The sequence below is a fragment of the Felis catus genome, chromosome D3 (assembly GCF_018350175.1).
Source record: "Felis catus isolate Fca126 chromosome D3, F.catus_Fca126_mat1.0, whole genome shotgun sequence".
In the NCBI taxonomy this organism is placed as follows: domain Eukaryota; kingdom Metazoa; phylum Chordata; class Mammalia; order Carnivora; family Felidae; genus Felis; species Felis catus.
In genome coordinates this window covers 7,307,089-7,328,339 of record NC_058379.1, presented here as the reverse complement: position 1 = coordinate 7,328,339, position 21,251 = coordinate 7,307,089, and the positions used below count along the sequence as shown (strand labels likewise).

General features: G+C 40.0%; 1 protein-coding gene across 19 annotated transcripts in view; it reads right to left on the bottom strand.

Moving 5' to 3' along the window:
- Positions 1–21,251, bottom strand: part of CLIP1 (CAP-Gly domain containing linker protein 1) — a 125,531-nt gene that overhangs the window by 8,390 nt on the left and 95,890 nt on the right. For 18 of the 19 annotated variants that reach the window (XM_023241361.2, XM_023241360.2, XM_023241364.2 and 15 more), the window contains 2 exons: positions 18,497–18,617; positions 3,940–3,992 (listed from right to left, as the gene is read on the bottom strand). In XM_023241361.2, the coding sequence (XP_023097129.2) occupies positions 3,940–3,992; positions 18,497–18,617 (174 nt within the window). The remainder of the gene's footprint in view (positions 1–3,939; positions 3,993–18,496; positions 18,618–21,251) is intronic. The other variant, XR_002737167.2, reaches the window with a different exon arrangement.

Below are 21,251 nucleotides of genomic sequence, written 5' to 3'. Positions count from 1 at the left end.
GGATATGGGGGTTGGTGAACAGATTTAAGTTCTTCTATAATCAGAACTCTAGGCAACCAGAATCTCACAGAGTCTTTGTGGCAGGGAGGGACAAAGACACCAGCAGACGATAGAAGGTAAAAGGTACGGGAATCTTTGCTTCTCACGTACACACGACCCCTAAGTGAGGCCGCCTTCGAAGAAGATGGCAGGCTGAACGTGTCTTGGACAAGTTGTCAAGAGACACATGGTTAGGAGAGGGATCTGCCTTGTGATTTATACATCAAATGGCAGGACAAATAGCCTTTGGCAGCTTGTCTTCATGGCCGGTCTTCACTGCTGGCTTCTCGGGCTCTTTCCAAGCCCTAATCCCACTGTGCAAACCAAGAGGGACGAAATTAAACCATAAATGCCAACGTTACTGACATGTGAGTCACAAACCACACTGACAGGAGCGCCTGTGCTACACTCTGAAGCCATGCTGGCTAGAAGGACTTGGTGCTGCTGAAGGTATCGAGAAGGGAAGATAAACACGGTGTAAAAGAACGGCTCTAAGGGCCAGATACCTTTCCCTTCCAGGGAACATATTACCCAGATTCTTTCCTTACTACTTATTTAAGAAATAAATTCTAGTAATGAAGCAAATACCTTAAAGTGTAACTGGGCAAGCTTAAAAAATGCAAGATAGCAAGAACCAAACATTAGAAACATGAAAAAAAATGCAGGTAATGTAAGGAGAACTAAATTTTCACTGAAGCTCTTTGCTGTATATAGATCTAAAACCGGTGTGTGTGTGTGTGTGTGTGTGTGTGTGTGTGTGTGTGTGTGTATGCTGCTAGGAATATTTTACAAAACAAAAGCAAGACACAGAGGGACAAAGGCAGCCAAAAAATATATACAACAAGTTGTTTTACTAAAAATATATGAAATTTATTTATTATAACGTGGATAGACTTTCTTCAGTCTTACCATTAAAGACACACAGATAGAGCAAAGGAAGCAGGAGTAGGGAAGGGAAAAGAGAGGGTGAAATGAGCATTGATAAGTAGCGCAAGCTCGAGACAGTCAGACAGTCAGCAACCCACACTGAGCTTAACGAGCTGGAGTAGCACGGGACCGCTTTAGACCCGGTCTCTCAGACGGGGTCGCCAACCAGTTTCCATTCCTGACATTTATCCCGCATTTACTCTAACAGAATTAATTCTGACTCCAAGAAGTCCACATCTAACATTTGAGCTCCAGAGTCCCTGCTTTGACATCAAAAAGCCTAGAGAAGGGAGGGAGGCCAAACATGTTCCCAAATCTGCTGTAGGCTTTAGTGGACAGGGGAGCACACTTGTCCACTTCGGTCAGTTAGAGCAATTCGAGGTTGGCTCTGCTGGGTCAGGTATCTTGGAGCCTGGTCTGAAAGAGGTCCACCCGACTTGGAAACCAGATTGTATTTTTAAGTGAAGAGAAAAACCTGAACTACAGATTGCTTGCAATTTAATGTTTAGGTACCAAAAAACCACAGCAAATACAGGAAGACCCTACTACTTAACGAGAAGCAGTCTGTGCCTCAGGGTCAGAAGTTAAGTTCTGCACTTCAATACAATGACCATTTCAATGCCACACTTACAGACTATCTTGACTATGTATGTTCAATGATCACTTCTGAATTAAGCCCTTGACTAAGATCTCAGTTCTTGCGTCAACAACTACATTGCAAATATCTTTATGATTTAAGTACTTTCCAGACTTAAATTAAGAGCGTTATCAAATTCTTTTCAGTACTCCATGCTAAATTTACTTAACTATTACACACATAGATCTACATAGGAATCCATTATCACACTGGCTTTTAGAGGACACTTAAGGTATCAAGAAGGGAAGACAAACACGGTGTGAAAGAACGGCTCTAAGGGCCTTTCCCTTCCAGGGAACATATTACCCAGATTCTTTCCTTACTACTTACCTAAGAAATAAATTCTAGCAATGAAGCAAAGACCTTACAGTCTTACTGGGCAAGCTTTAAAAATGCAACATAACAAGAACCCTACTACTTAATGAGAAGTAGAGGACACTTAAGGGCCCAAATTATTAGCTAAAATAGATCTGCATTCAGATTTCAGAAATAGACACAACTTTCCATGAGGATTAATTTGACCAAAAAACAGCGCTAAATAGGGTAAGTTAGGTTTTCAAAATTTTCACTTTCAGAAACAATTACCACGTTTATCAGCATTTATTGATATAAAGAGTGATTTTCAGGAGACATTCTCCTAAACTTATCCAGGAATTAAAATGGGAGCAAAGATGGTGAATTAAGAAGTGGCCTTAACAAGCCCCCAAACTTGTTCTACCTTTTTAAGCCAAGAAAAAAGTCACAGGCCTGCTCACATTTTGAAAGGCATGTAATTTAAAGTCACATGGAAAAGATTAACGAAGCAGAGCAGCTTTATTCTTTAAAGGAAAAAAAAAAAGATTTAAAATTAACAATAAATAAATGTACAGTGAGAAAAGAGCCAGCATAAACATCTGACACCCTCTGTCTTACGCTTGCATCTGGGTTCTTGGCTAAGCTGCCTAACATTCTGGGCTCTACTTTCATCCTTTATAAATGCAGGCCCCGCCATATATTTTGCGGGGTTGTCCTGAGATTAAGTTTGTGAATTGTGAACACAAAGGGATAATGTCACTACTTGCTTCCTTACACCAGCCCATTTTCCCCATGCTCTCCTGGCAGAATGTGACAGGAACGAGCCCTATCAGTTTTTTTTTTCACATATCCTTGATAACTGCATAAGGAGGTTCTCTTTAAAGAAATGGAGCCTTATTTATGTAAAATGGAAATATCCTGAGGCCCACCCTCGCAGAGCTGGCTGCCTACACAAGGACGGGGTGGGGGCAGTGATGCATTCTGTGTGCATTCTGGTAGGAAACTTTAAGTAAGAATGAATCTAAGTATTTCTTAATTAAACAAGAAAGGAGGAAAGGCACTCCTGGACTTGAAGCCTGATGTCCTTTGGAATGTTTCTTGTGGATCCCAATATCTCTGTGGGCTAAAGAAAGCCCTCAATTCCTAAGCGACCGCCATGCTGGCAGGAGCAGACTGCCAGAGTAAAACACGTGTGTCAGTGGTCAGGGAGAGAAACTTCCTCTTCCCGACCAGAAAGAATAATAAAATACTTTGCAGGAGCGTGGATGAATTCTTGATTAAGCTCTTCTTAAAGAATTATGTTTAGTTCTGTTTTCAATAAGAGAAAAGTACGTCACTGTCGTGACGCACATCTACTCAGCAAACCACCATCAGGGATTGTGGTTCTCGGCAACAGTACCCACCCATCTGCCCGGCACGCAGCGTAAAGCACAGAATTTCTCTAGACACAAACTGCACATTTTACAAGAGCAGACAGAGACTGTCAAGATACGTAAGCATCAGGCTTCTAAACAGTTATTTCTGTGGCCCCATTTATCCTTACTCCAAAGTGCTGGAAGGTTTCCATTTAAATATCATTTGATTATCATCAAAGAGTAACAGAGAAGAAAGCTCTTTCTTAGAAAACAGAAACATTCAAATTGATGCTAACACATTATTATTGAAAAGTTCAAATTTTTATATCATGCAATCAGTATTTATATGCAGATCAATTACTCTACATAAGGTTACAGCATTTTCAGTTACTGAAAAGAAGAGGTAACAGCGGTATAATGAGACAATCTCATTTTAGAACATTTCTGAATAAATTCAACTGACCATGGCTTAAAAATTAACCTGTCCTTTGTCTTTGTAATTAAGACTGTAACTTTTGCAAATAAATTTTCATCATTTACCGGTTATGAGCACCAAACCATCACAATCCAATCTTCTGAACAATAAGGAGGTGACGTGTTTTCTACAGTCACCATACACGTCATGTTCTGACATTTTCCTCATTAAACACACACACACACAACAATAAACACAAAAAGAAAGCCTACCTCTTTTTCATTTCTAACAACTGATTATTGAGCACAGATCTCTCTTCTTCTAGCTGGAAAAAAACACACACAAAAAAGTTCAGTTCGTCACAAAAGTCCACAGAGAGGCCTATTTCTCATTCCACATGTCACATTCCCAGGCTCCGGGGCAGCTAAAGCAATTGGCCTTCCTCACTGGCAATGAAAAAAGAACAAATGGTTACTACATCATGTACAGTCGTTAATTTACAAGTCATTTAGGACCTGAATGACTCCCCTTCTTCGGTACATGCCCTATCTTCAACATTCAATAAATGTTTCGCTCATTTGTTAAATGAACGAGTGAAAGCTTCGCTGTTAACATGCTGGCTCCTTCACTGAAATCACACAGATCAAGTGTCACTAACTCCTGGATGGCTGGGAACAGGCTGTTTATGCCGTGTGGGCCTCATTTCACGTCTACCACATTCCAGGCATTAGTTTTTCACCCATAAAGTAAGGAAGTTAGAAGAGATGTTCTAAGGGGTGTTTACTTCTAAAATTCTATTATTCTATGACAGATAAATGCAAAAGGTTCAGTTAGTTAATCCTGTGAGAGATGACTCACCCCTCCCCCCCCAATCTGTACCATGCAGAGTTTATGATGTGACATATCAATTTCAGCTCACACTTGTGAAAGCTGTGTTTCACACAGGTGAACACATTCCTGCGTGCTTTCTTTTCCAAATCAAAGGATAGCACCAAAGACTATGGAACGGTTTCCAACAGCCCAGAATTTAAGCTATTAGCTCACTGCATGTAGTTTATGGTCTTATTTCTGATTATGTATTAATTATATCTATGCTTTGCTATGAGATCTTCAGAATTTTAAAGTTCTTAAATAGACAAACGTGTGTGTTGAACCTAAAATTACACATATCACAAAATCTATTGAGGTTAACATACAGTTTTTCCACTGCAAACTGTTTTCCTAGTCTATTAAAGATGTATGCTTTTGTTCCATGAGTAATTCACAAAAAATATTTAGAAATTTTTAAAGAGTGCAAGAAAGGAGAATAAGGGTGGGAGACAAGCTTTAAAAACTAAAATAAGAGGGAGAACATCTGGAGAGTGGGAAGCGGAGATGAATGGGCCTTTTTTCCTTTATGCCCATTTATACAGTTTATTTTTTATTTTATTAAAAAAATTTTTTTATGTTTATTCATTTTTGAAAGACAGAGAGAGAGCACAAGCAGGGGTGGGGCGAAGAGAGAGGGGGACACAGAATCTGAAGCAGGCTCCAGGCTCTGAGCTGTCAGCACAGAGCCTGACGTGGGGCTCGAACTCACGAACCAAGAGATCATGACCTGACCGAAGTCGGATGCTCAACTGACTGAGCCACCCAGGTGCCCCTATACAATTTATTTTTTAAACAAGCTGTTTTATAATTTAAAAATTAGAAGAAAAAAAAATCAATGAGACTTCAGACTGAGAAATACCTACAGTGAGGATAAATGGATAAAAACAGGTAATTCACAAGAGAGAAAATACAAATGATTAATAAACATCTGAAAAATCATTCAACACTTTCAAGAACAAGTTATGGAGAGAGTCCCCCTCTTTCTTGGAGGGAGTAATTGTGCCTGAATTTCCACAGAAGTTTGGAATACTTATGGTACTGATTTTTTTTAAAGGAAATGTTTTTTTCTTCTTCTGGTCCAGTATCCAATCTAGGATAAGTTCATTTAGTAGGTCAGATTTAACCTAACTCATTCCTCATTCTTCCCTTTTGTGGCTTTGACATTTTTGAATTAAAAAAAAATTTTTTTTTAATATTTTTGAGAGAGACAGAGTGCAAACAGGGGAGGGGTAGAGAGAGAGAGGGAGAGAGAGAGAGGGAGGGAGACACAGAATCCGAAGCAGGCTCCAGGCTCTGAGCTGTCAGCACAGAGCCCGACACAGGGCTTGAACCCACAGACCGTGAGATCATGACCTGAGCCAAAGTCACACGCTTAACGGACTGAGCCACCCAGGGGCTCCTTTTGAATTTTTTTTAACGTTTATTTTTGAAAGAGACAGTGTGTAAGCTGGAAAGGGGCAGAGAGAGGGATAGACACTGAATGTGAAGTAGGCTCCAGGCTCCAGAGACTGATGTAGTGCTCAAACTCACAAACCATGAGATCATGACCTGAGCAGAAGTTGGGTGCTTAACCGGCTGAGCCACCCAGGTGCCCTGGCCTTGACATTTTTGAATCGCACATGTCAAAACCTACTTCACATGATTTCAATCCTTTTAAATTCACTGAGACTTATTTTATGGTCTCTCCTGGAGAATGATCCATGTGTGCCTGAGAAGAATGTGTATTCTGTTCCTCTCGGGTGGAGTAGTCTATAGATGACTATTAGGTTTAGCTGATTCATAGTGTTGTTCAAGCTTTTATTTCCTTGTTGATCTTCTCTCAACAAGTTGCTATTGTTCCATCTATTACCAAAATAAGGTATTGGAGTCTTTAACTTTTATTGCTGAATTGTCTTTCCTCCTTTAATTCTATCAAGTTTTGCTTTGCATATTTTGGGGCTTTATTATTAGGTGCATATATATTTATAATTGTTACATTTTGATTTTTTTATTATAAAATATCTTTCTCTGTCTTCGGTAAAAAGTTTTGTCTCAAAAGCCTATTTTGTCTGATATTAGTATAGCCACTCCAACTTGTTTTTGGTTACTGTTGGCATGTAATATCTTGTTCCGTCCTTTTATTTTGAACCCATTTCTGTCTTTGAATCTATGCTGTGTCTCTTATAAACATTATATAGTTTATATAATCTTAAATAGTTAGATCATGTTTTTAAAAAATTTATCCTGACAATCTCTGCCAACCCTCTTTTAATCAGTGTTTAATCCATTTACATTTAATGTTATTACGGGTAGGGGCGCCTGGGTGGCACAGTCGGTTAAGCGTCCGACTTCAGCCAGGTCACGATCTCACGGTCCATGAGTTCGAGCCCTGTGTCAGGCTCTGGGCTGATGGCTCAGAGCCTGGAGCCTGTTTCCGATTCTGTGTCTCCCTCTCTCTCTCTGCCCCTCCCCTGTTCATGCTCTGTCTCTCTCTGTCCCAAAAATAAATAAACGTTGAAAAAAAAATTTAATGTTATTACGGGTAAATTACATACTTTTTTTCAATTAATAAATTTTATATTTTAGAGAGTTTTAGGTTCACAGCAAAATTGAACAGAAAGTATCAACATTTCCCATACATTCCCTGCCCCCACACACGCACAACCTCCCACATTATCAACATCCCACACCACAGTGGTACATTTGTTATAGGCACTGAACATACATTGACACATCATTAATACCCAAAGTTCATTGTTTTCATTAGGTTCACTCTTGGTGCTGTACATTCTCTGAGTTCTGATGAATATATGAAGACACGTATCCACCCTTGTAGTATGACCAAAGTAGTGCCACTGCCCCAACAATCTTTAGTATTCTCCCTATTCATAACTCCCTCCTCCCTCCCTTATTCCCTAACAACCACTATCTTTTTAATGTCTCCATAGTTTTGCTTTTGATAGAATGTCATATCTTTGGAACCACACAATATGTAGCCTTTTCCAATCGGCTTCTTTCACTTAGTAATATGCATTTAACATTCCTCCATGTGGTTCCATGGCTTAACAGGCCATTTCTTTTGGGTGCTGAGTAATATTCCATCATCTGGATGACCATAGTTTTTCACTCACCTACTGAGGGACATCTTGGTTGCTTCCAAGTTTTGATAACTGTGAATAAATCTGTTATAAACACTTATGCACAGGATATTGTGTGGATTATATTTTTAGTTCATTTGGGTAAATACCAAAGAGCACCATTTCTGGATCTTATGGTAACAGTATGTCTAGTTTCGTAAGAAACTGTTGAACTGTCTTCCCAAAGCAGCTTTACCATTTTGCACTCCTACCAGCAACGAATCAGAGCTCCTGTTACTCTACAGTTTCACCAGCATTTGGTGTTGCCAAATGTTTTCGATTTGGGCCATCCTGACAGTTGTATCATATCATCTCATTGTTAATTCACAATTCCTTAATGGCGTATGATGTTGAGCAACTTATCAAATGCTATTTGCCATCTATGTATCTTCTTTGGTGGTGTGTCTATTCAGGACTTTTGTCCATTTTGTAATTGAGTTATTCATTTTCTTATTGTTGAGTTTTAAGAGTTCTTTGTATATTTTGAGTAACGGTCCTTCATCAGGAGTGTCTTTTGTAAATATTTTTCCCAAATCTGTGACTTACCTTCTCATTCTCTTTTCACGTTGTCTTTAACAAAGCAAAGTTTTTAATTTCATTAAAGTCCAGCTTATCAATCCTTTTTTGTGGATCATGCTTTTGGTGGTCTTGTACCTAAAAAGTCACCAGTGTACCCAAGGTCATTTAGGTTTTCCCTGATTTTATTTTCTAGGAGTTTTATAGCTGTGCATTTTACATTTAGGTCTATGATCCATTTCAACTTAATTTTCACAAAAGAGGTAGTACCTGTGTCTAGATTCACCTTTTTGCATGTGGACATCCACTTGTTCCAGCACTATCTGTTGAACAATCTTTGTTCCATTGTATTGCCTTTCCTCCTTTGTCAAAGATCAGTTGCCTATATTTATGTGAGTCTATTTCTGAGCTCTGTATTCCATTGACCTATTTGTCTATACTAAGTCTTGAAATCAGGTAGTGTCAATCCTTCAACTTTGTTGTTCTTCAATACTGAGTTGGTTATTTGGGGTCTTTAACCTCTCCATATAAACTACAGAATCAGTTTGTCAATATGCACAAAAGAACTTGTTGGGATTTTGACTGGAATTGTGTTAAATCTATAGATCATGTTGGGAAGAGTCAATATCTTGACAGTATTGAGTATCTATCCATGAACAAAGGATATCTCCATTTATTTCATTCTTTTTTGATTTTGCTCATCACAGTTTTGTAGTTTTTCCTCAGATGCTGTCCATACATTATCAAACTTACCTAAGTATTTCATTTTGGGGAGTGCTTATGTAAATGGTATTAAGTTTTCAATTTCAAACTCCACTTGTTCATTGCTGATACATAATGACTGACTTTTGTCTATTAAACTTTGTATCCTGAAAACCTGTTGTAACCATATATATATATATATATATATGTATATATATATATGTATATATATGTATATATAAATATATATGTATATGAATATATTTGTATCTTCTAATACACACACACATGGATAGGATGGTTCTTTGTCAAGAATGCTGTTGATTGTGTGGCCATAGGGCAGGGGACCATGACTGAGCGAGGCCAATACGTATGAAGTAATTCTTTTTACACAGTGCCCACACATGTCAATTAGTCTCTAATTTTTATTCATGGTTGCTTTCTTCCATTTTCTTTCCACTCTACCACCTCAAATTTTGTTAGACATCTTCTCTCTTTATATTTGTCTATTTTTTTTCTTTTTCTTTCCTTTTTTTCTTTTTACCTTGCAAATGTTTTAAACTTACACTCAATGATCAAAATTACCACCACCAATAAATGGGATAAAGCAACATCACATGACTCTTGGAAGGATACAACATCAATTATCTTCCTGCTAAAAATGTATAACCATCGTGATGAAACATCACAAACCCAAAATGAAGGATTTTATACCTCATCATTGGCCTGTTCTTTAAAAGAAAAAAGAGTCAAGTCATAAAATTTTGACTGAAAAAAGGCAGAAGCAGCATTCCAGATAAAGAAAATGAGAAGAGACTGAAGTCAGTGAATGAAATACATGATCCTGGGGGCACCTGGGTGGCTCAGTCGGTTAAGCGTCTGACTCTTGATTTCGGCTCAGGTCATGCATGATCTCACAGTTCTGTTTGTGAGTTCAAGCCCCATGTCAGGCTCCATGCTGGGTGTGGAGCCTGCTTGGGATTCTTTCTGTCTCCTGCTCTCTGCCCCTCCCCGACCTGTGCTCTCTCTTGCTTTAAAAATAAATATAGTTTTAAAAAAGAAAAGAAGGGGAAGGGAGAAAGAAATGCATGATCCTGGACTGGATACTGAGCCAGAGATGGGGAAAAACTATAAAGGTCATTTACTGGGACAACTGCCTGAACAGGAAAATGGCCTGTACATTGAATACTAGTGTTAAAACTTCCTGAATTTGGTAACTGCACTTTGGTTAAGGTAAAAACAAGTCCTTAGAGAATTTGAGTATTCTGTGTTCTATTTTTATAATTTTTTTTGCAAAGTTTGAAATAATTTCCAAATAAAGTTAAAACACAATTCTATTCTATACCTGTAGCTCCCTTAGCCGTTAGCTTAGTTGTCTACTTACTTGCATTTAGTGCTCACACCAGTACTAGTCCTTTTGCCACAATTTCTCTTTAGATAAGTCCTGTGTTTTGATTCGTGGCCAGATTTTATCAGCAAGCAGGTACTTTTCAGAAGGATTCATAGATGCCATAGCTTCTGAGTTCTTTCATGATATTTTTTCAGATGTTTTTTGAAAACATCTACCTGTCCTTTCATCTGTGAATAATTGCCAGGATAGGACACTCCTGATCCTATTTTCTATCCCTCAGAACTCTGGGAACACTGTGGCACAGTTTTCTCGCATTCAATGTGGCTGCACTGAATTGTGGGTTGGTTTTTTTTTTTTTTAACCTTTTCATTTTATTGTTAGTATATTTTTTAAAAATACCTCCGTTTTCAGGAAAGAAGACCATTTCATTTTTTTAAATGTTTATTTATTTTTGAGAAAGAGATAGCACAAGCAGGGGAGGGAGAGAAACACACAGAATCCAAAGCAGGCTCTGGGCTCTGAGCTGTCAGCACAGAGCCAGATGAGGGGCTCAAACCCACAAACCGTAAGATCATGACCTAAGCTGAAGTTGAATGCTTAAGCAACTGAGCCACCTGGGTGCCACTGCCCTCTTTTTTTTTTTTTTTTTTTTTTTTAACCTTTTTATAAGGAATATGCCTTTCCTGCCTGGGCATCTCAAGAATTATCTCTATATTCTCCAATTTCATTAATAACCAGTGTTATTTTTTTTATGTCAATTGCTTTGGACCAATATCCTCCTCCACCACTACCACCCTCCTCACCCAAGATTCTCTAATTGAGTTTCCCTACATCCTACTATGTCCTTCTTTTTTTTTTTTTTTTTTTTTTAAGTTTATAGAGAGAAAGGGAGATAGAAACCCAAGCAGCCTGTGCATTGTCAGCACAGAGCCCGACACAGGGCTCAAACCCACCAATTGTGAGATCATGACCTGAGCTGAAACCAAGAGTCGGTCATTTAACCAACTGAGCCACCCAGGCGCCTCCCTACTGTCCTTCCTATATGTAGACTCAGTTCTTCACGCGGGGGAAATTTCCCTATTTTACCTCCTAATACCTTCTTGCTGAATTCTGTTGAATTCCCTCTTTCAGAGTTGTTAATTATATTCATTCAGATGATCTCTGTCCTCCAAAGCTATCACCTTTCCTCTTATTCTTTAGTATCTCTGTTTCCCTCTTTGTTATAACCACCTCAAGCCTTCCCTAATGTTCATTAGGCTCTTCTCTGTTTCTGACTTCAGTCCCAACACGGTGCTGTTTTGGTCCTCACTTGTTTCCTTGACTTGTCACGTTCTCTGTTCCACTTGTGTCATCTCTTCTTTGAACACCCGCTTTATTTAAGTCACTGGCGTTTTTATAGAACACAAAGCAATATTCCACTCTGGGTAATGCTTTCTCGCGGCCTGAATTCCTCATCTCTTTGGATTCCTGTGTTCCTTTCTTTTCTTTTTTCTTCTTTCAGTACGATAGGCATTCAAGCGTTCATCTTACTGTGGGCAGCTCTACTGAGACCGTCTGTTTGCTCATATGTGATGCAAATTAATTTTCCCTGACACCCTTCCTATTTTATCTGAGACCTTTAATCTTCATCTCCAAGCTACCACAGAAAAATTTGGGCACTGCAGTCTATACATGTCTATAGCTGGAGGGCAAGGAGGGAGGGAGCACAGCGAAGGGGATATACAGCATCTGGGCTGGAGGTCTCTTTCATGGACTTTTCTTTTAGTGCCCCCTCTGAACAAAGGTAATCCTATTCCCACAGCAGTGTGTCCTCAGGGTTCAGTCTCAGGCAGACACAAAATTGTCTTTTTAACATGTAGTCTCATCTCTGTTGCCTTCCCTTCCCAAAGATGGGAAGGCAGCCTCATTTATGGCTGGAGGTGATTATGTGACACTGTTACAGGGATAGGAGTTTTCCTCTCCAAGCTGAAAGACAAAATCATGTAAAGAGAAGGCCTTTCTGCCCTTCCCCACTTTGGATTTCCCCTACTTCCTCCAGCAAAGTTTCACCAATGCCCTGTGACCATCTATGTGCAGTAAGGGTAGCAGAAAGAAGAGCAGAAAGGAAGAACAGGGTTCCCTGAGGACATTCCTGAGTAGAGGACTCACCTGGACTCCCCTCCTGTGGACTTATTATCATTTGAGAGCAACCCCCTCCTCCATATCCTTTTACTTAAGCCACTCTGTTGACTAGACTCACTATGGAAAATGACGCCCAGCAATTCTTCCTGCCTCTGGTAAAATTCTGAGATGGTCAAAGAGAACTTCTTGCCTCAAAGATTGTTCTGTGACTGTTCGGACTATTCGCCTCTTCCATCTAATTTTCCCTAAACTGGACTGGGCACAAGGATGGAGAGAAGCAGAATAAAAATGCTCAGGATTTTGCTACACATTTTCTTTTCTCTTACCACTGGGAACAGTGTCAACAGAGTCAAACCACCATCTTGTTTCTTTTCTTGGTTGCCAAATTTTAATGTTTACTGAAAGCATGAAGCCGATTGGCTTTGCTGGAGAGATTTTCCTGGAGACATTTTTTAATAGAAGAGTGTGTTCACTTCATTAGGTATTGAAGGAGAAAGATTCTGTGATCAGCTTCACTCAGCCCTACTTGCCCAGAAGTATCCGGAGACCAGATTAAAATTACGATGGCTAATAACCACTGTTTTCCAAAATAAAACAGGACAAGCTAAAAATGGTGTTGCCTTGGGGCACCTGGCTGGCTCAGTCGGTAGAACATGTGACTCTTGGTCTTGGGTTGTGAGTTAGAGCCCCACATTGGGCAGGAGAGTAAAAAAAAAAAAAAAAAAAAAAAAAGAAAGAAAAGAAAAAGAATGGATTCCTTTTCTATACATTCATGTCTGCAAGTTCAGGCCTATTTAACATTTGCAGGCTATTAGTCATAAATCAATCTCAACGGTAACCTCAAATTTTGGAGACTGCATTTGTTGTAACCTTTGTCAGAAGTGTTGATAAAATACAGTTATTGAAGTGTTGATAAAATACAGTTATTGAGGCATCTAATCCCTGTCCTGTATCAACAAACTGTAATCTCATTTTGCAAATAACTGGGAAGGGGAGTGGGGAGAGAAATCAGCACTGTTCCCATAGTGACAGCTCAGTGTATCTGCAGTCCTTACAAGGGGGAATACGTGTGAGGTTTGGAAATGATAAATCAGACATTTCAAAAGTTACTACTTAAGGTGACTATTTCTATAGAAGAGCTCACATCACTGTAATTATTTTTAGTATTCTCTATGAAAGGAAATAATGCTCTGTATAGTTTCCATTAATCTTGAATCTCCCAGACCCTGCCTGATTTTGCGCTGTGCGCTTCCTCTATCCACACAGGGCAAATGCCCCACTCATCACATTTCCGGCAACCACAACTCTCTATAACAAAGCTATGAAACTCGAAGTAAATGAAATAATGTTTAAAAAAAAAAAAAAAAAAAGGCAGTCAAGGTTTCTGCATCCTGAGGCCCCGCTAAAGGCGAGGTATGCATTTAATCACTCATTTGTTCATTCGAACCTATACAGCATGCCCTGTGATTCCCACCACCTCACAGCCTGTGTGGAGACACAACATGGCATTCTCAGCATGACAGAGTCCTGGACAGCAGCCGCCCCCGAGGCTAGAGGATGGGCCTAACAATGAGGAGACGTTTACCACATGGGGACAGAAAAAATGTAAATGCGGACCTGCATATGGCAACTGACCAGGGGTGGCAGGACAAACATGAGCCAAGAGGGTGGAAGATGTCAAAGGAGGAAAGTCAAGAATGTAGGTGGAGACGCCAAATGTTCAGAAAGGATGAAAAGGAAGCCACGCACTTGTGCTGTCACTAGGTAAGTGATGACTCAGGCGAGAGTCACTTCAGTGGTGCACTGGCGGTGGCGAAAAGCAGACAGCAGGGGACTGCGAAGAAAATGGGGGGTGAAATTGAAGGCAGAAAATATTACTCTTTTTAAAAGTCTGGAAGTAAAGAAAAGAAGACAGGACTGTAAGTATGACCAGTGTGGCAAGATTTAGAAGAGCTTTTAAGGAAGTGAGAAGGATTTCCCCACCCACTAAAGATACCAAGTGACAATAAGACACAGTGGCCATAGGCAGGGAGGCAGACAGAGATCAGCAGGGACAGGCGACCACTTGGGATGGAGAAAGCAGACCCGAAACACCTGAAGCAGAGGCAGAAACAACATGAGGGGTACGCATTCAATAAAATTCCATTCAGCCAAGAGGCAAGCAAGCGCTCACGCCTGCTACAACACGGATGGGCCCCGACGGCACGACACTGAGTGAGAGAAGTGAGAGAAGTCATGTGTTTTATCATTCCTCTTGTATGAAACATCCAGAACAAGCTGATCCATAGAGACAGAAAATAGATGAGTGGTCGCCAGGGGCTGGGAAGCAGGAAGAAATGGGAAGCGAGTGCTTAAACAAGTCTGGGGTTTCCTTTCAGGGTGATGAAAATGTTCTGGAACTGGACAGAGGTAATGACCACACTGCACTGTGAATGTCCCAAATACTATTGAATTGTACACTGTAAGATGGTTCCAACAGTAGATGTTACGTGTATTTTCACACACACACACACACACACACACACACACACACACACACACACACACCCCTGAAGCAGCACGAAACTAGTCAGCCCTCAGGTGTCAAAGCGAAGGTGGAAGCAGTCAACGGCAGTTATATAATTACAACAATCTTCATAATCGTCAGTTATCAAGAAGTAGGTTATGTTAACTACTAGAGTGAACACTAGGAAATTGCAAAATGAAAGCAATTGCATATGTTTCAATCTAATATACTCTCTTTTCAAAGACAAGGCACTCTGTGACAGTCTCTAAAGATTTCTGTCACTGTTGATGCCAGATAAATCACGCCTCTTACAATCCCAGCTGACCCTGGTTTTTGCTCCCCTCCCCCCACAAAAGTAGTCTCCCACTTGGGAAAGGCGGCTTGCACAATTTTCCTTTGGAAAGGAGAATGTCTGGTAGGGAGAGCAGACAAAAAAGAATGCACACGTGTGGATCTGTTTCTGGATTTGCCAGCTCTGTTCCAGAGGACTATCAACAAATAGATGAGTCCTTCCAATTACTGAAATACTTCTTCTCGGGGCACACGATACCCACTCGTCAATCAAGTCCAATGAGAATTTCTACCTAAGAGTGGAAACTGACATCACTGCCCAACTTTGACCAACCAGTGCTGCTCATGACTAACCCTCTTAATTTCACAAATTTTCTACATCTTTTTAAATGATAAAAAGAATATTCTACAATACCACTGCCACGGGAGGCAGAGATTCTTTTATTTTGATAAATCACCTCACATCCAATTGACAAACAGGAAATCAAATAGTCCCCATAGTGAAGGAGGCTTCTCAAGGAAGTAAAAATCCTTAGCAAATAATCCCAGTGAGATGCCTAAGATGGAGAACAGATTCTGGGGTGTCTTGGGCTTTTAAGCAAAATAAATACTTGAGGCAGGAAACAAAAATACCAACACATTGAGAGGGCATTTCTATAGCATTGTTTGACCCCATCCACCCACACCAATCCTAGCTCACAAGTTTTTCTTTCTTTTTTGTTAATCTTCATTATCAAGTAGAAATAAGCTTTATGCTCAGTACAGAAGTACGGAAATAGGCCTCCAAATTAGTCTGACAGGAGTACAGGTCTCAGCTCCATTGCCTAGCTGTGTGTCCTTAGCAAGTTGGTCCACTTTTGAGTGTCAGCTGGTCTACAAAATAATAGCCTTCCTGTCTCAGAGGCATGTTGTGATGATTCTGTGAAACATGCAAGACCATCAGCTTGGTACATGTTTGGTGAATTACGATGCTACTTAATAAAGGACCCAGGAAGAACCCAGGTCCTAGGTCAGTGTTTACCCATCCCCTGTCAACTTCACCTCCACTTTCTTAATCCTAGAATGAAACACTCAATGTTTCTGTAGTATGACAATGAAAATTCTTTCTAAGAATTCCTTTTTTTTCCTAAAACCAAGGTTTCTGCCAAACAAGGTGGCTCTGGAGTATATTTCTAAACATAGCTGATCAATAGTTTGGCTTGACTACAGTAAGTAATAATGTGAAATGTGTGATTTTACAGAAGTAAGCAGTACTCCAGATTCGTGGAGATTATACAGTAAGAATAGAGCTGATGAATTAATCAGTCTTCTGTAGACTAAGGTTGTTTCTAAATCATTTTAAATGGGTGGTTCTCTCCAGTCTTTTGAAATAAACACACATAGACACTACATATATACTTTTATTTATTTCAAGGGAAGAATTACCCATAATCTTCCTTGATAATCATTATCATGGTCAACGAGCTCTACCATTGAAGCCTATTATTTAGTTCATACCCACTTATCTCTCTCTTCTGAGTAAAGCACAGAACTATGAAGGGCCTAACAATCTGTCCTTTAAAGAGAAGTCACTTTTCTTAGTTGTTTCTTGCACGTGCTGCTCTGTAACACCCTTCAAAGTCACTGACTTTCAAATTTCTAGTGGCAAAACCTTTTCAAAAGGAAGGCAATTCAAATGCCAACATGCAGAAGAGAAGAACACGGGTGAGGGAGCCCGGCAGAGCCCTGGCCAAGGTAGCAAGATGCCTCCTCCCACTGTTTTCCCTACAGAGACACACAAGCAAGAAACGCAGTCAATAGTCCAGTCAAGGGCACAACATGAGACGCGAGGAGGATCTCTCTGTGCTCCTCCCGTGTATGGAATCCACTCTCTCTACCGGAGATGTTCCATGAGGTCAAACGAGATGCACCTCTCAGAGACCCTGCTCTTGCAAGAACTTACAGACACAGTGATGACAGAGCAGCTGCCCAATGTTTTAGACGCTCTAGTTTGTGCCAGGAAAAAGAGGACCTCATCTGGTCAAAGGGCTTCTATTTTTCATGAACTCCAGTTTCTCACATACTGACTAAAGGAGAGGGCACTGACCCTATTTAAGTCAATCCACTTTGATCCTTTTCCTGACCCAAATCAGAAGATGGCAAACATTTCTTGACTATAAGCTGAATGAGGATGAGCAAATTACTATCTTCATATCCTTGTTTCCTCTTTGACAAGCGGAAATAATGGCAGTGCCATCGCCTAGAGTTATTGTAAAGACTGAGATGACAGTTATCATTCATTTGTGCTTGTCGCATAGTAAGAGCCAATAAACATGAACTAGTATCACCAAAAGCATCATCATCATCATCCTGGAGTTTGGAGAGATGTGGCATTCCTTTTGCGAAGTAAGAAAACTGTGGAAAGCTGTAACAAAGACTTTAAAGTCTGAAATCAACTCTCCAAAAAGTGCTTTGGCCACAAACTGCCACGTCAATGGGTACTCAATACAATTACCCCAGATTACTCCATCCCAAGCGAGAAGGAATCTTTGCCAAGTATTCCTGGGGGAAAAAATTCTCTTGAAGTGTAAACCATGAATTGATGACCACATGGTAAAATTCTCTTAAAAATATCATTTGAAGCTTCTGCTGAGGCCAGATAGGACTACTATTTAGCACTTTGATTCAACTACTAAAGAATAAAAAGCAGGATATGTCATTCTTTAAAATCAGTTTTGTTTCAGTGCTTAATAAACTTATCAGAAATCTCTCTGATTTAAGTACGGAAGCAAATGGGTTATGGTTGGCTTACGGCTCATTCCGGGTGTAATGCAAATCACATTCAACGCACACAAGTGCACACACATACACAGTTCCATTAGGAAATGCTTTAAAAAAATTTTTTTTAAAGAAAAGCAGAGTTCTATTTAAAAACAGCTGCCAACCCCCACACCAAATCCATATTCTGAGAATTTGCTTCCTTCAAACAAATTCTGATGAAAGAAAAAAAGAACCTTAAGAGGAAAGTAATTTTGAAATCCAGGCAATAGTAGGGAGAAGATATTGTTCCTTTCCATTGAAATGCATTGCCATGAGGTTGTCTAATAAAGGTCTTATTTTCTAGTTGCTCAAGTTCCCAGTGTTGCTACTTTTTTTTTTTTTTCCATAAGCATCTGTCAACTCCTCCCCTAAGTCCTACAGCAGCACACTTGAAAAGCAAGGAGACCTACCACACAGACAAGTTGAAATCCCATTTGGAAGGACCCGACCACATCGAGCACCTCTCTGAGGGGCCTCCAAGCGCCCTGCCAACAGCAGCAGACAGGAGCACGGAGAGCAAGGTACGGCCCCCCGCACCCCCCTCCAGGCCCACTGACCTTCTGATGACCCGTGACTTCGTCCCTGCTTCTCCCCAGCTCCTCAGCAAGTTTCACGTTCTCTTCTTGCAATGCTGAAAGCTGCTGGGACTTCTGAGCTGCTGCCTGCTTGAGGGTTTCTCTGCAAGGACAGTGAGTGCAGGGTTACCATAGAAACAAGACAGGCAAGGAAACTGTGGGAGACGACCGGCTTCACAGCACTGAGGAAAATATATCTGGGTCACGTGCCTGATAGGATCTATAATAACAGGAGGCAGTGGTATCTATGTGCAGGAGAGGCTAAATGGCTTTAACCTCTCAGGAGGCGGACTGCCACCCACAATTATTACATTATTTTTTAAAACCTAATAAACACGATATCCACCCTCTCTCCACCCACACTTACCCACTTCTGAACACTCCCCATCCAAAAGTCCATGCTACCATAAAATAAATGACAAATGAAATGGTCAGTCCTCTGGTCTTTCGGGCTATTTCCATTAGAAAATTATGCTCAAACCCAGTATGTTGATAAAGTGATTTACTTTGCTGCCAAGGCACTCTGTACCGACTGCACAAATCGGTAATGTGTTTTTTTCTGGCAGAAATAAAAATCTAATGGTCCCATTTGCCGGTATGCCAGTATCTGTCAGAGTCAAGTACTGTCGTGAATCTGAGTATATTTTTAGGACAACTCGAGGTGAAATGTCTAAAGGAAATGCGGTTTTCCAATTACATAACAGGTGGTTCACTTTGATTGTATTCTTTCCACAATGCTAATTTGTAATTAAAAAATCAAATAAAAATATAGCCTGTTAACCTCTATCATGAATATCAGCATATGAAATGTGAACAAGGTATATTAAACATCTTCCCAATATTAAAATTATCCAAAATACACAAATCAAATTATTATCCTTTATATGTGGGTATTAAAAATCTTTTATTTGATCACTGGATTTTAGTTTTCTGTCATAGAGGGTTTTGACGCCACTGTGAATTTGAAGTCTGTGCTGGCTAAACTCCATTTAGGGAGCTGTCATACGTGGCTGAATCCTGAACCAAGTCATCTGGGTATGAATCCATCTGCTGATAGAGGAACACGTCTATTTTTAACTTCAATTGTCTAATGTGTGGCAATGCTGGCATCTCCAGTTTTTTGAGTTTTAGTTCTCCATCCACCTATAATATGCATATCGGGGTAAGATTTAGGGGAATAAACCTACACAAAAATTTTCCTAGCACATTAAATTAAATGAGGTGTTTCACTGAGATGTCTATTTAGCAAGTGAGGAAAAAATGGAGAAGGAATTTTAGCCTCAGGTCATACAAAAGCTAAGAGGGTTGATTCTAATTATGGATCAACACACACACACACACACACACACACACACACACACACACACACACACACACTACAGCTCAAGTTCATCTTCTGGCAAAAGTCCATCAATTCCTGACAAATCTGAAGTTTTTACTTAGGATGAAATCATCTGAGGTCAAATCTTTTATTCCTAGGAGGTCACTGCCTTCCTCAGGGGCTGTTTGGTCTCAGCATCTGGATGGCCTGTCAATGAGAAGTATATAATCCTACTCTGTGTCTTAAAGATGTGCATCTTGTAATGGCTTTTGGAATCCTTGGTTGCTATTAAGAGCCCACAGTAAAGAAAATTAAAATAAGGAGTCAAAGAAATTTCAAAACGTCTTAAAGCAGTGATCTGTAAAAGCAACATTCAATGTGTTAAGATCTATAAAAATGTTTTCACAAATATTTATTTTCTCATTTAATCCTCAAAAGCCAAGGAAGCTAATGTTATTATTTATATTTTAAAGATGAGAAAACTGAAGCTCAGGGAAGTGAGAGATTTTCTCCAAATCATAAAGCCAGGAAGTTGTAGAAGCAAGAGAACCGGAGTTAAAACTGGCAGACAGACCTCCGCTCTAATTCCAACATAGAAACACCTTCCCGTTTTTCTTTAGAGCATAGTGGGTACAGAAAGGAGGCTCTAATAGCCCAACTTCCGGAAGTACTCCAGGGAATAAGTCCAAAAATACCTCCAAGTATTTCTAACAATTTTTTTAAGCTGCTTTTTTTTCTTTTCTTTAAAAAATTTTTTTTTCAACATTTATTTATTTTTTTTGGGACAGAGAGAGACAGAGCATGAGCGGGGAGGGGCAGAGAGAGAGGGAGACACAGAATCGGAAACAGGCTCCAGGCTCCGAGCCACAGCCCAGAGCCTGACGCGGGGCTCGAACTCCCGGACTGCGAGATCGTGACCTGGCTGAAGTCGGACGCTTAACCGACTGCGCCACCCAGGCGCCCCAAGCTGCTTTTTTTTCTACACGACAGAAGACTATCCCAGTTTTAATCTGAGAGGCAAGATACATATTGTTAACACTGACTGCATTGCAAACATTCTACTTACAAGTCTGTTATCAATCAATTAACTGCCATGCTAAGTATATTCTATATTCTAGATTTATTACTGTGCCAGGTGAGTAAAGACAAAAATTAAGCCGCTTATATCATTTTCCCTAACATCCAAAATTACACTCTGAGAAACCATTTTATTCTCTCTGTCCACCTGAAAATAGGAGCTGGCTAACCAAGAGTTTTCCTAAAACCAGTCTAGTAAATGGCACAGAGGAAAAGGAGTATTTAGCTACAAGCGCTGGGTTTCCAGAGCCAGGGGCAATATTCCACAGGAGGTAGTTCTAATGAGAACTGCAGTGCCTACATTGGTGTCCATTTTCCTCCAGGAATCAAAGTCCCATC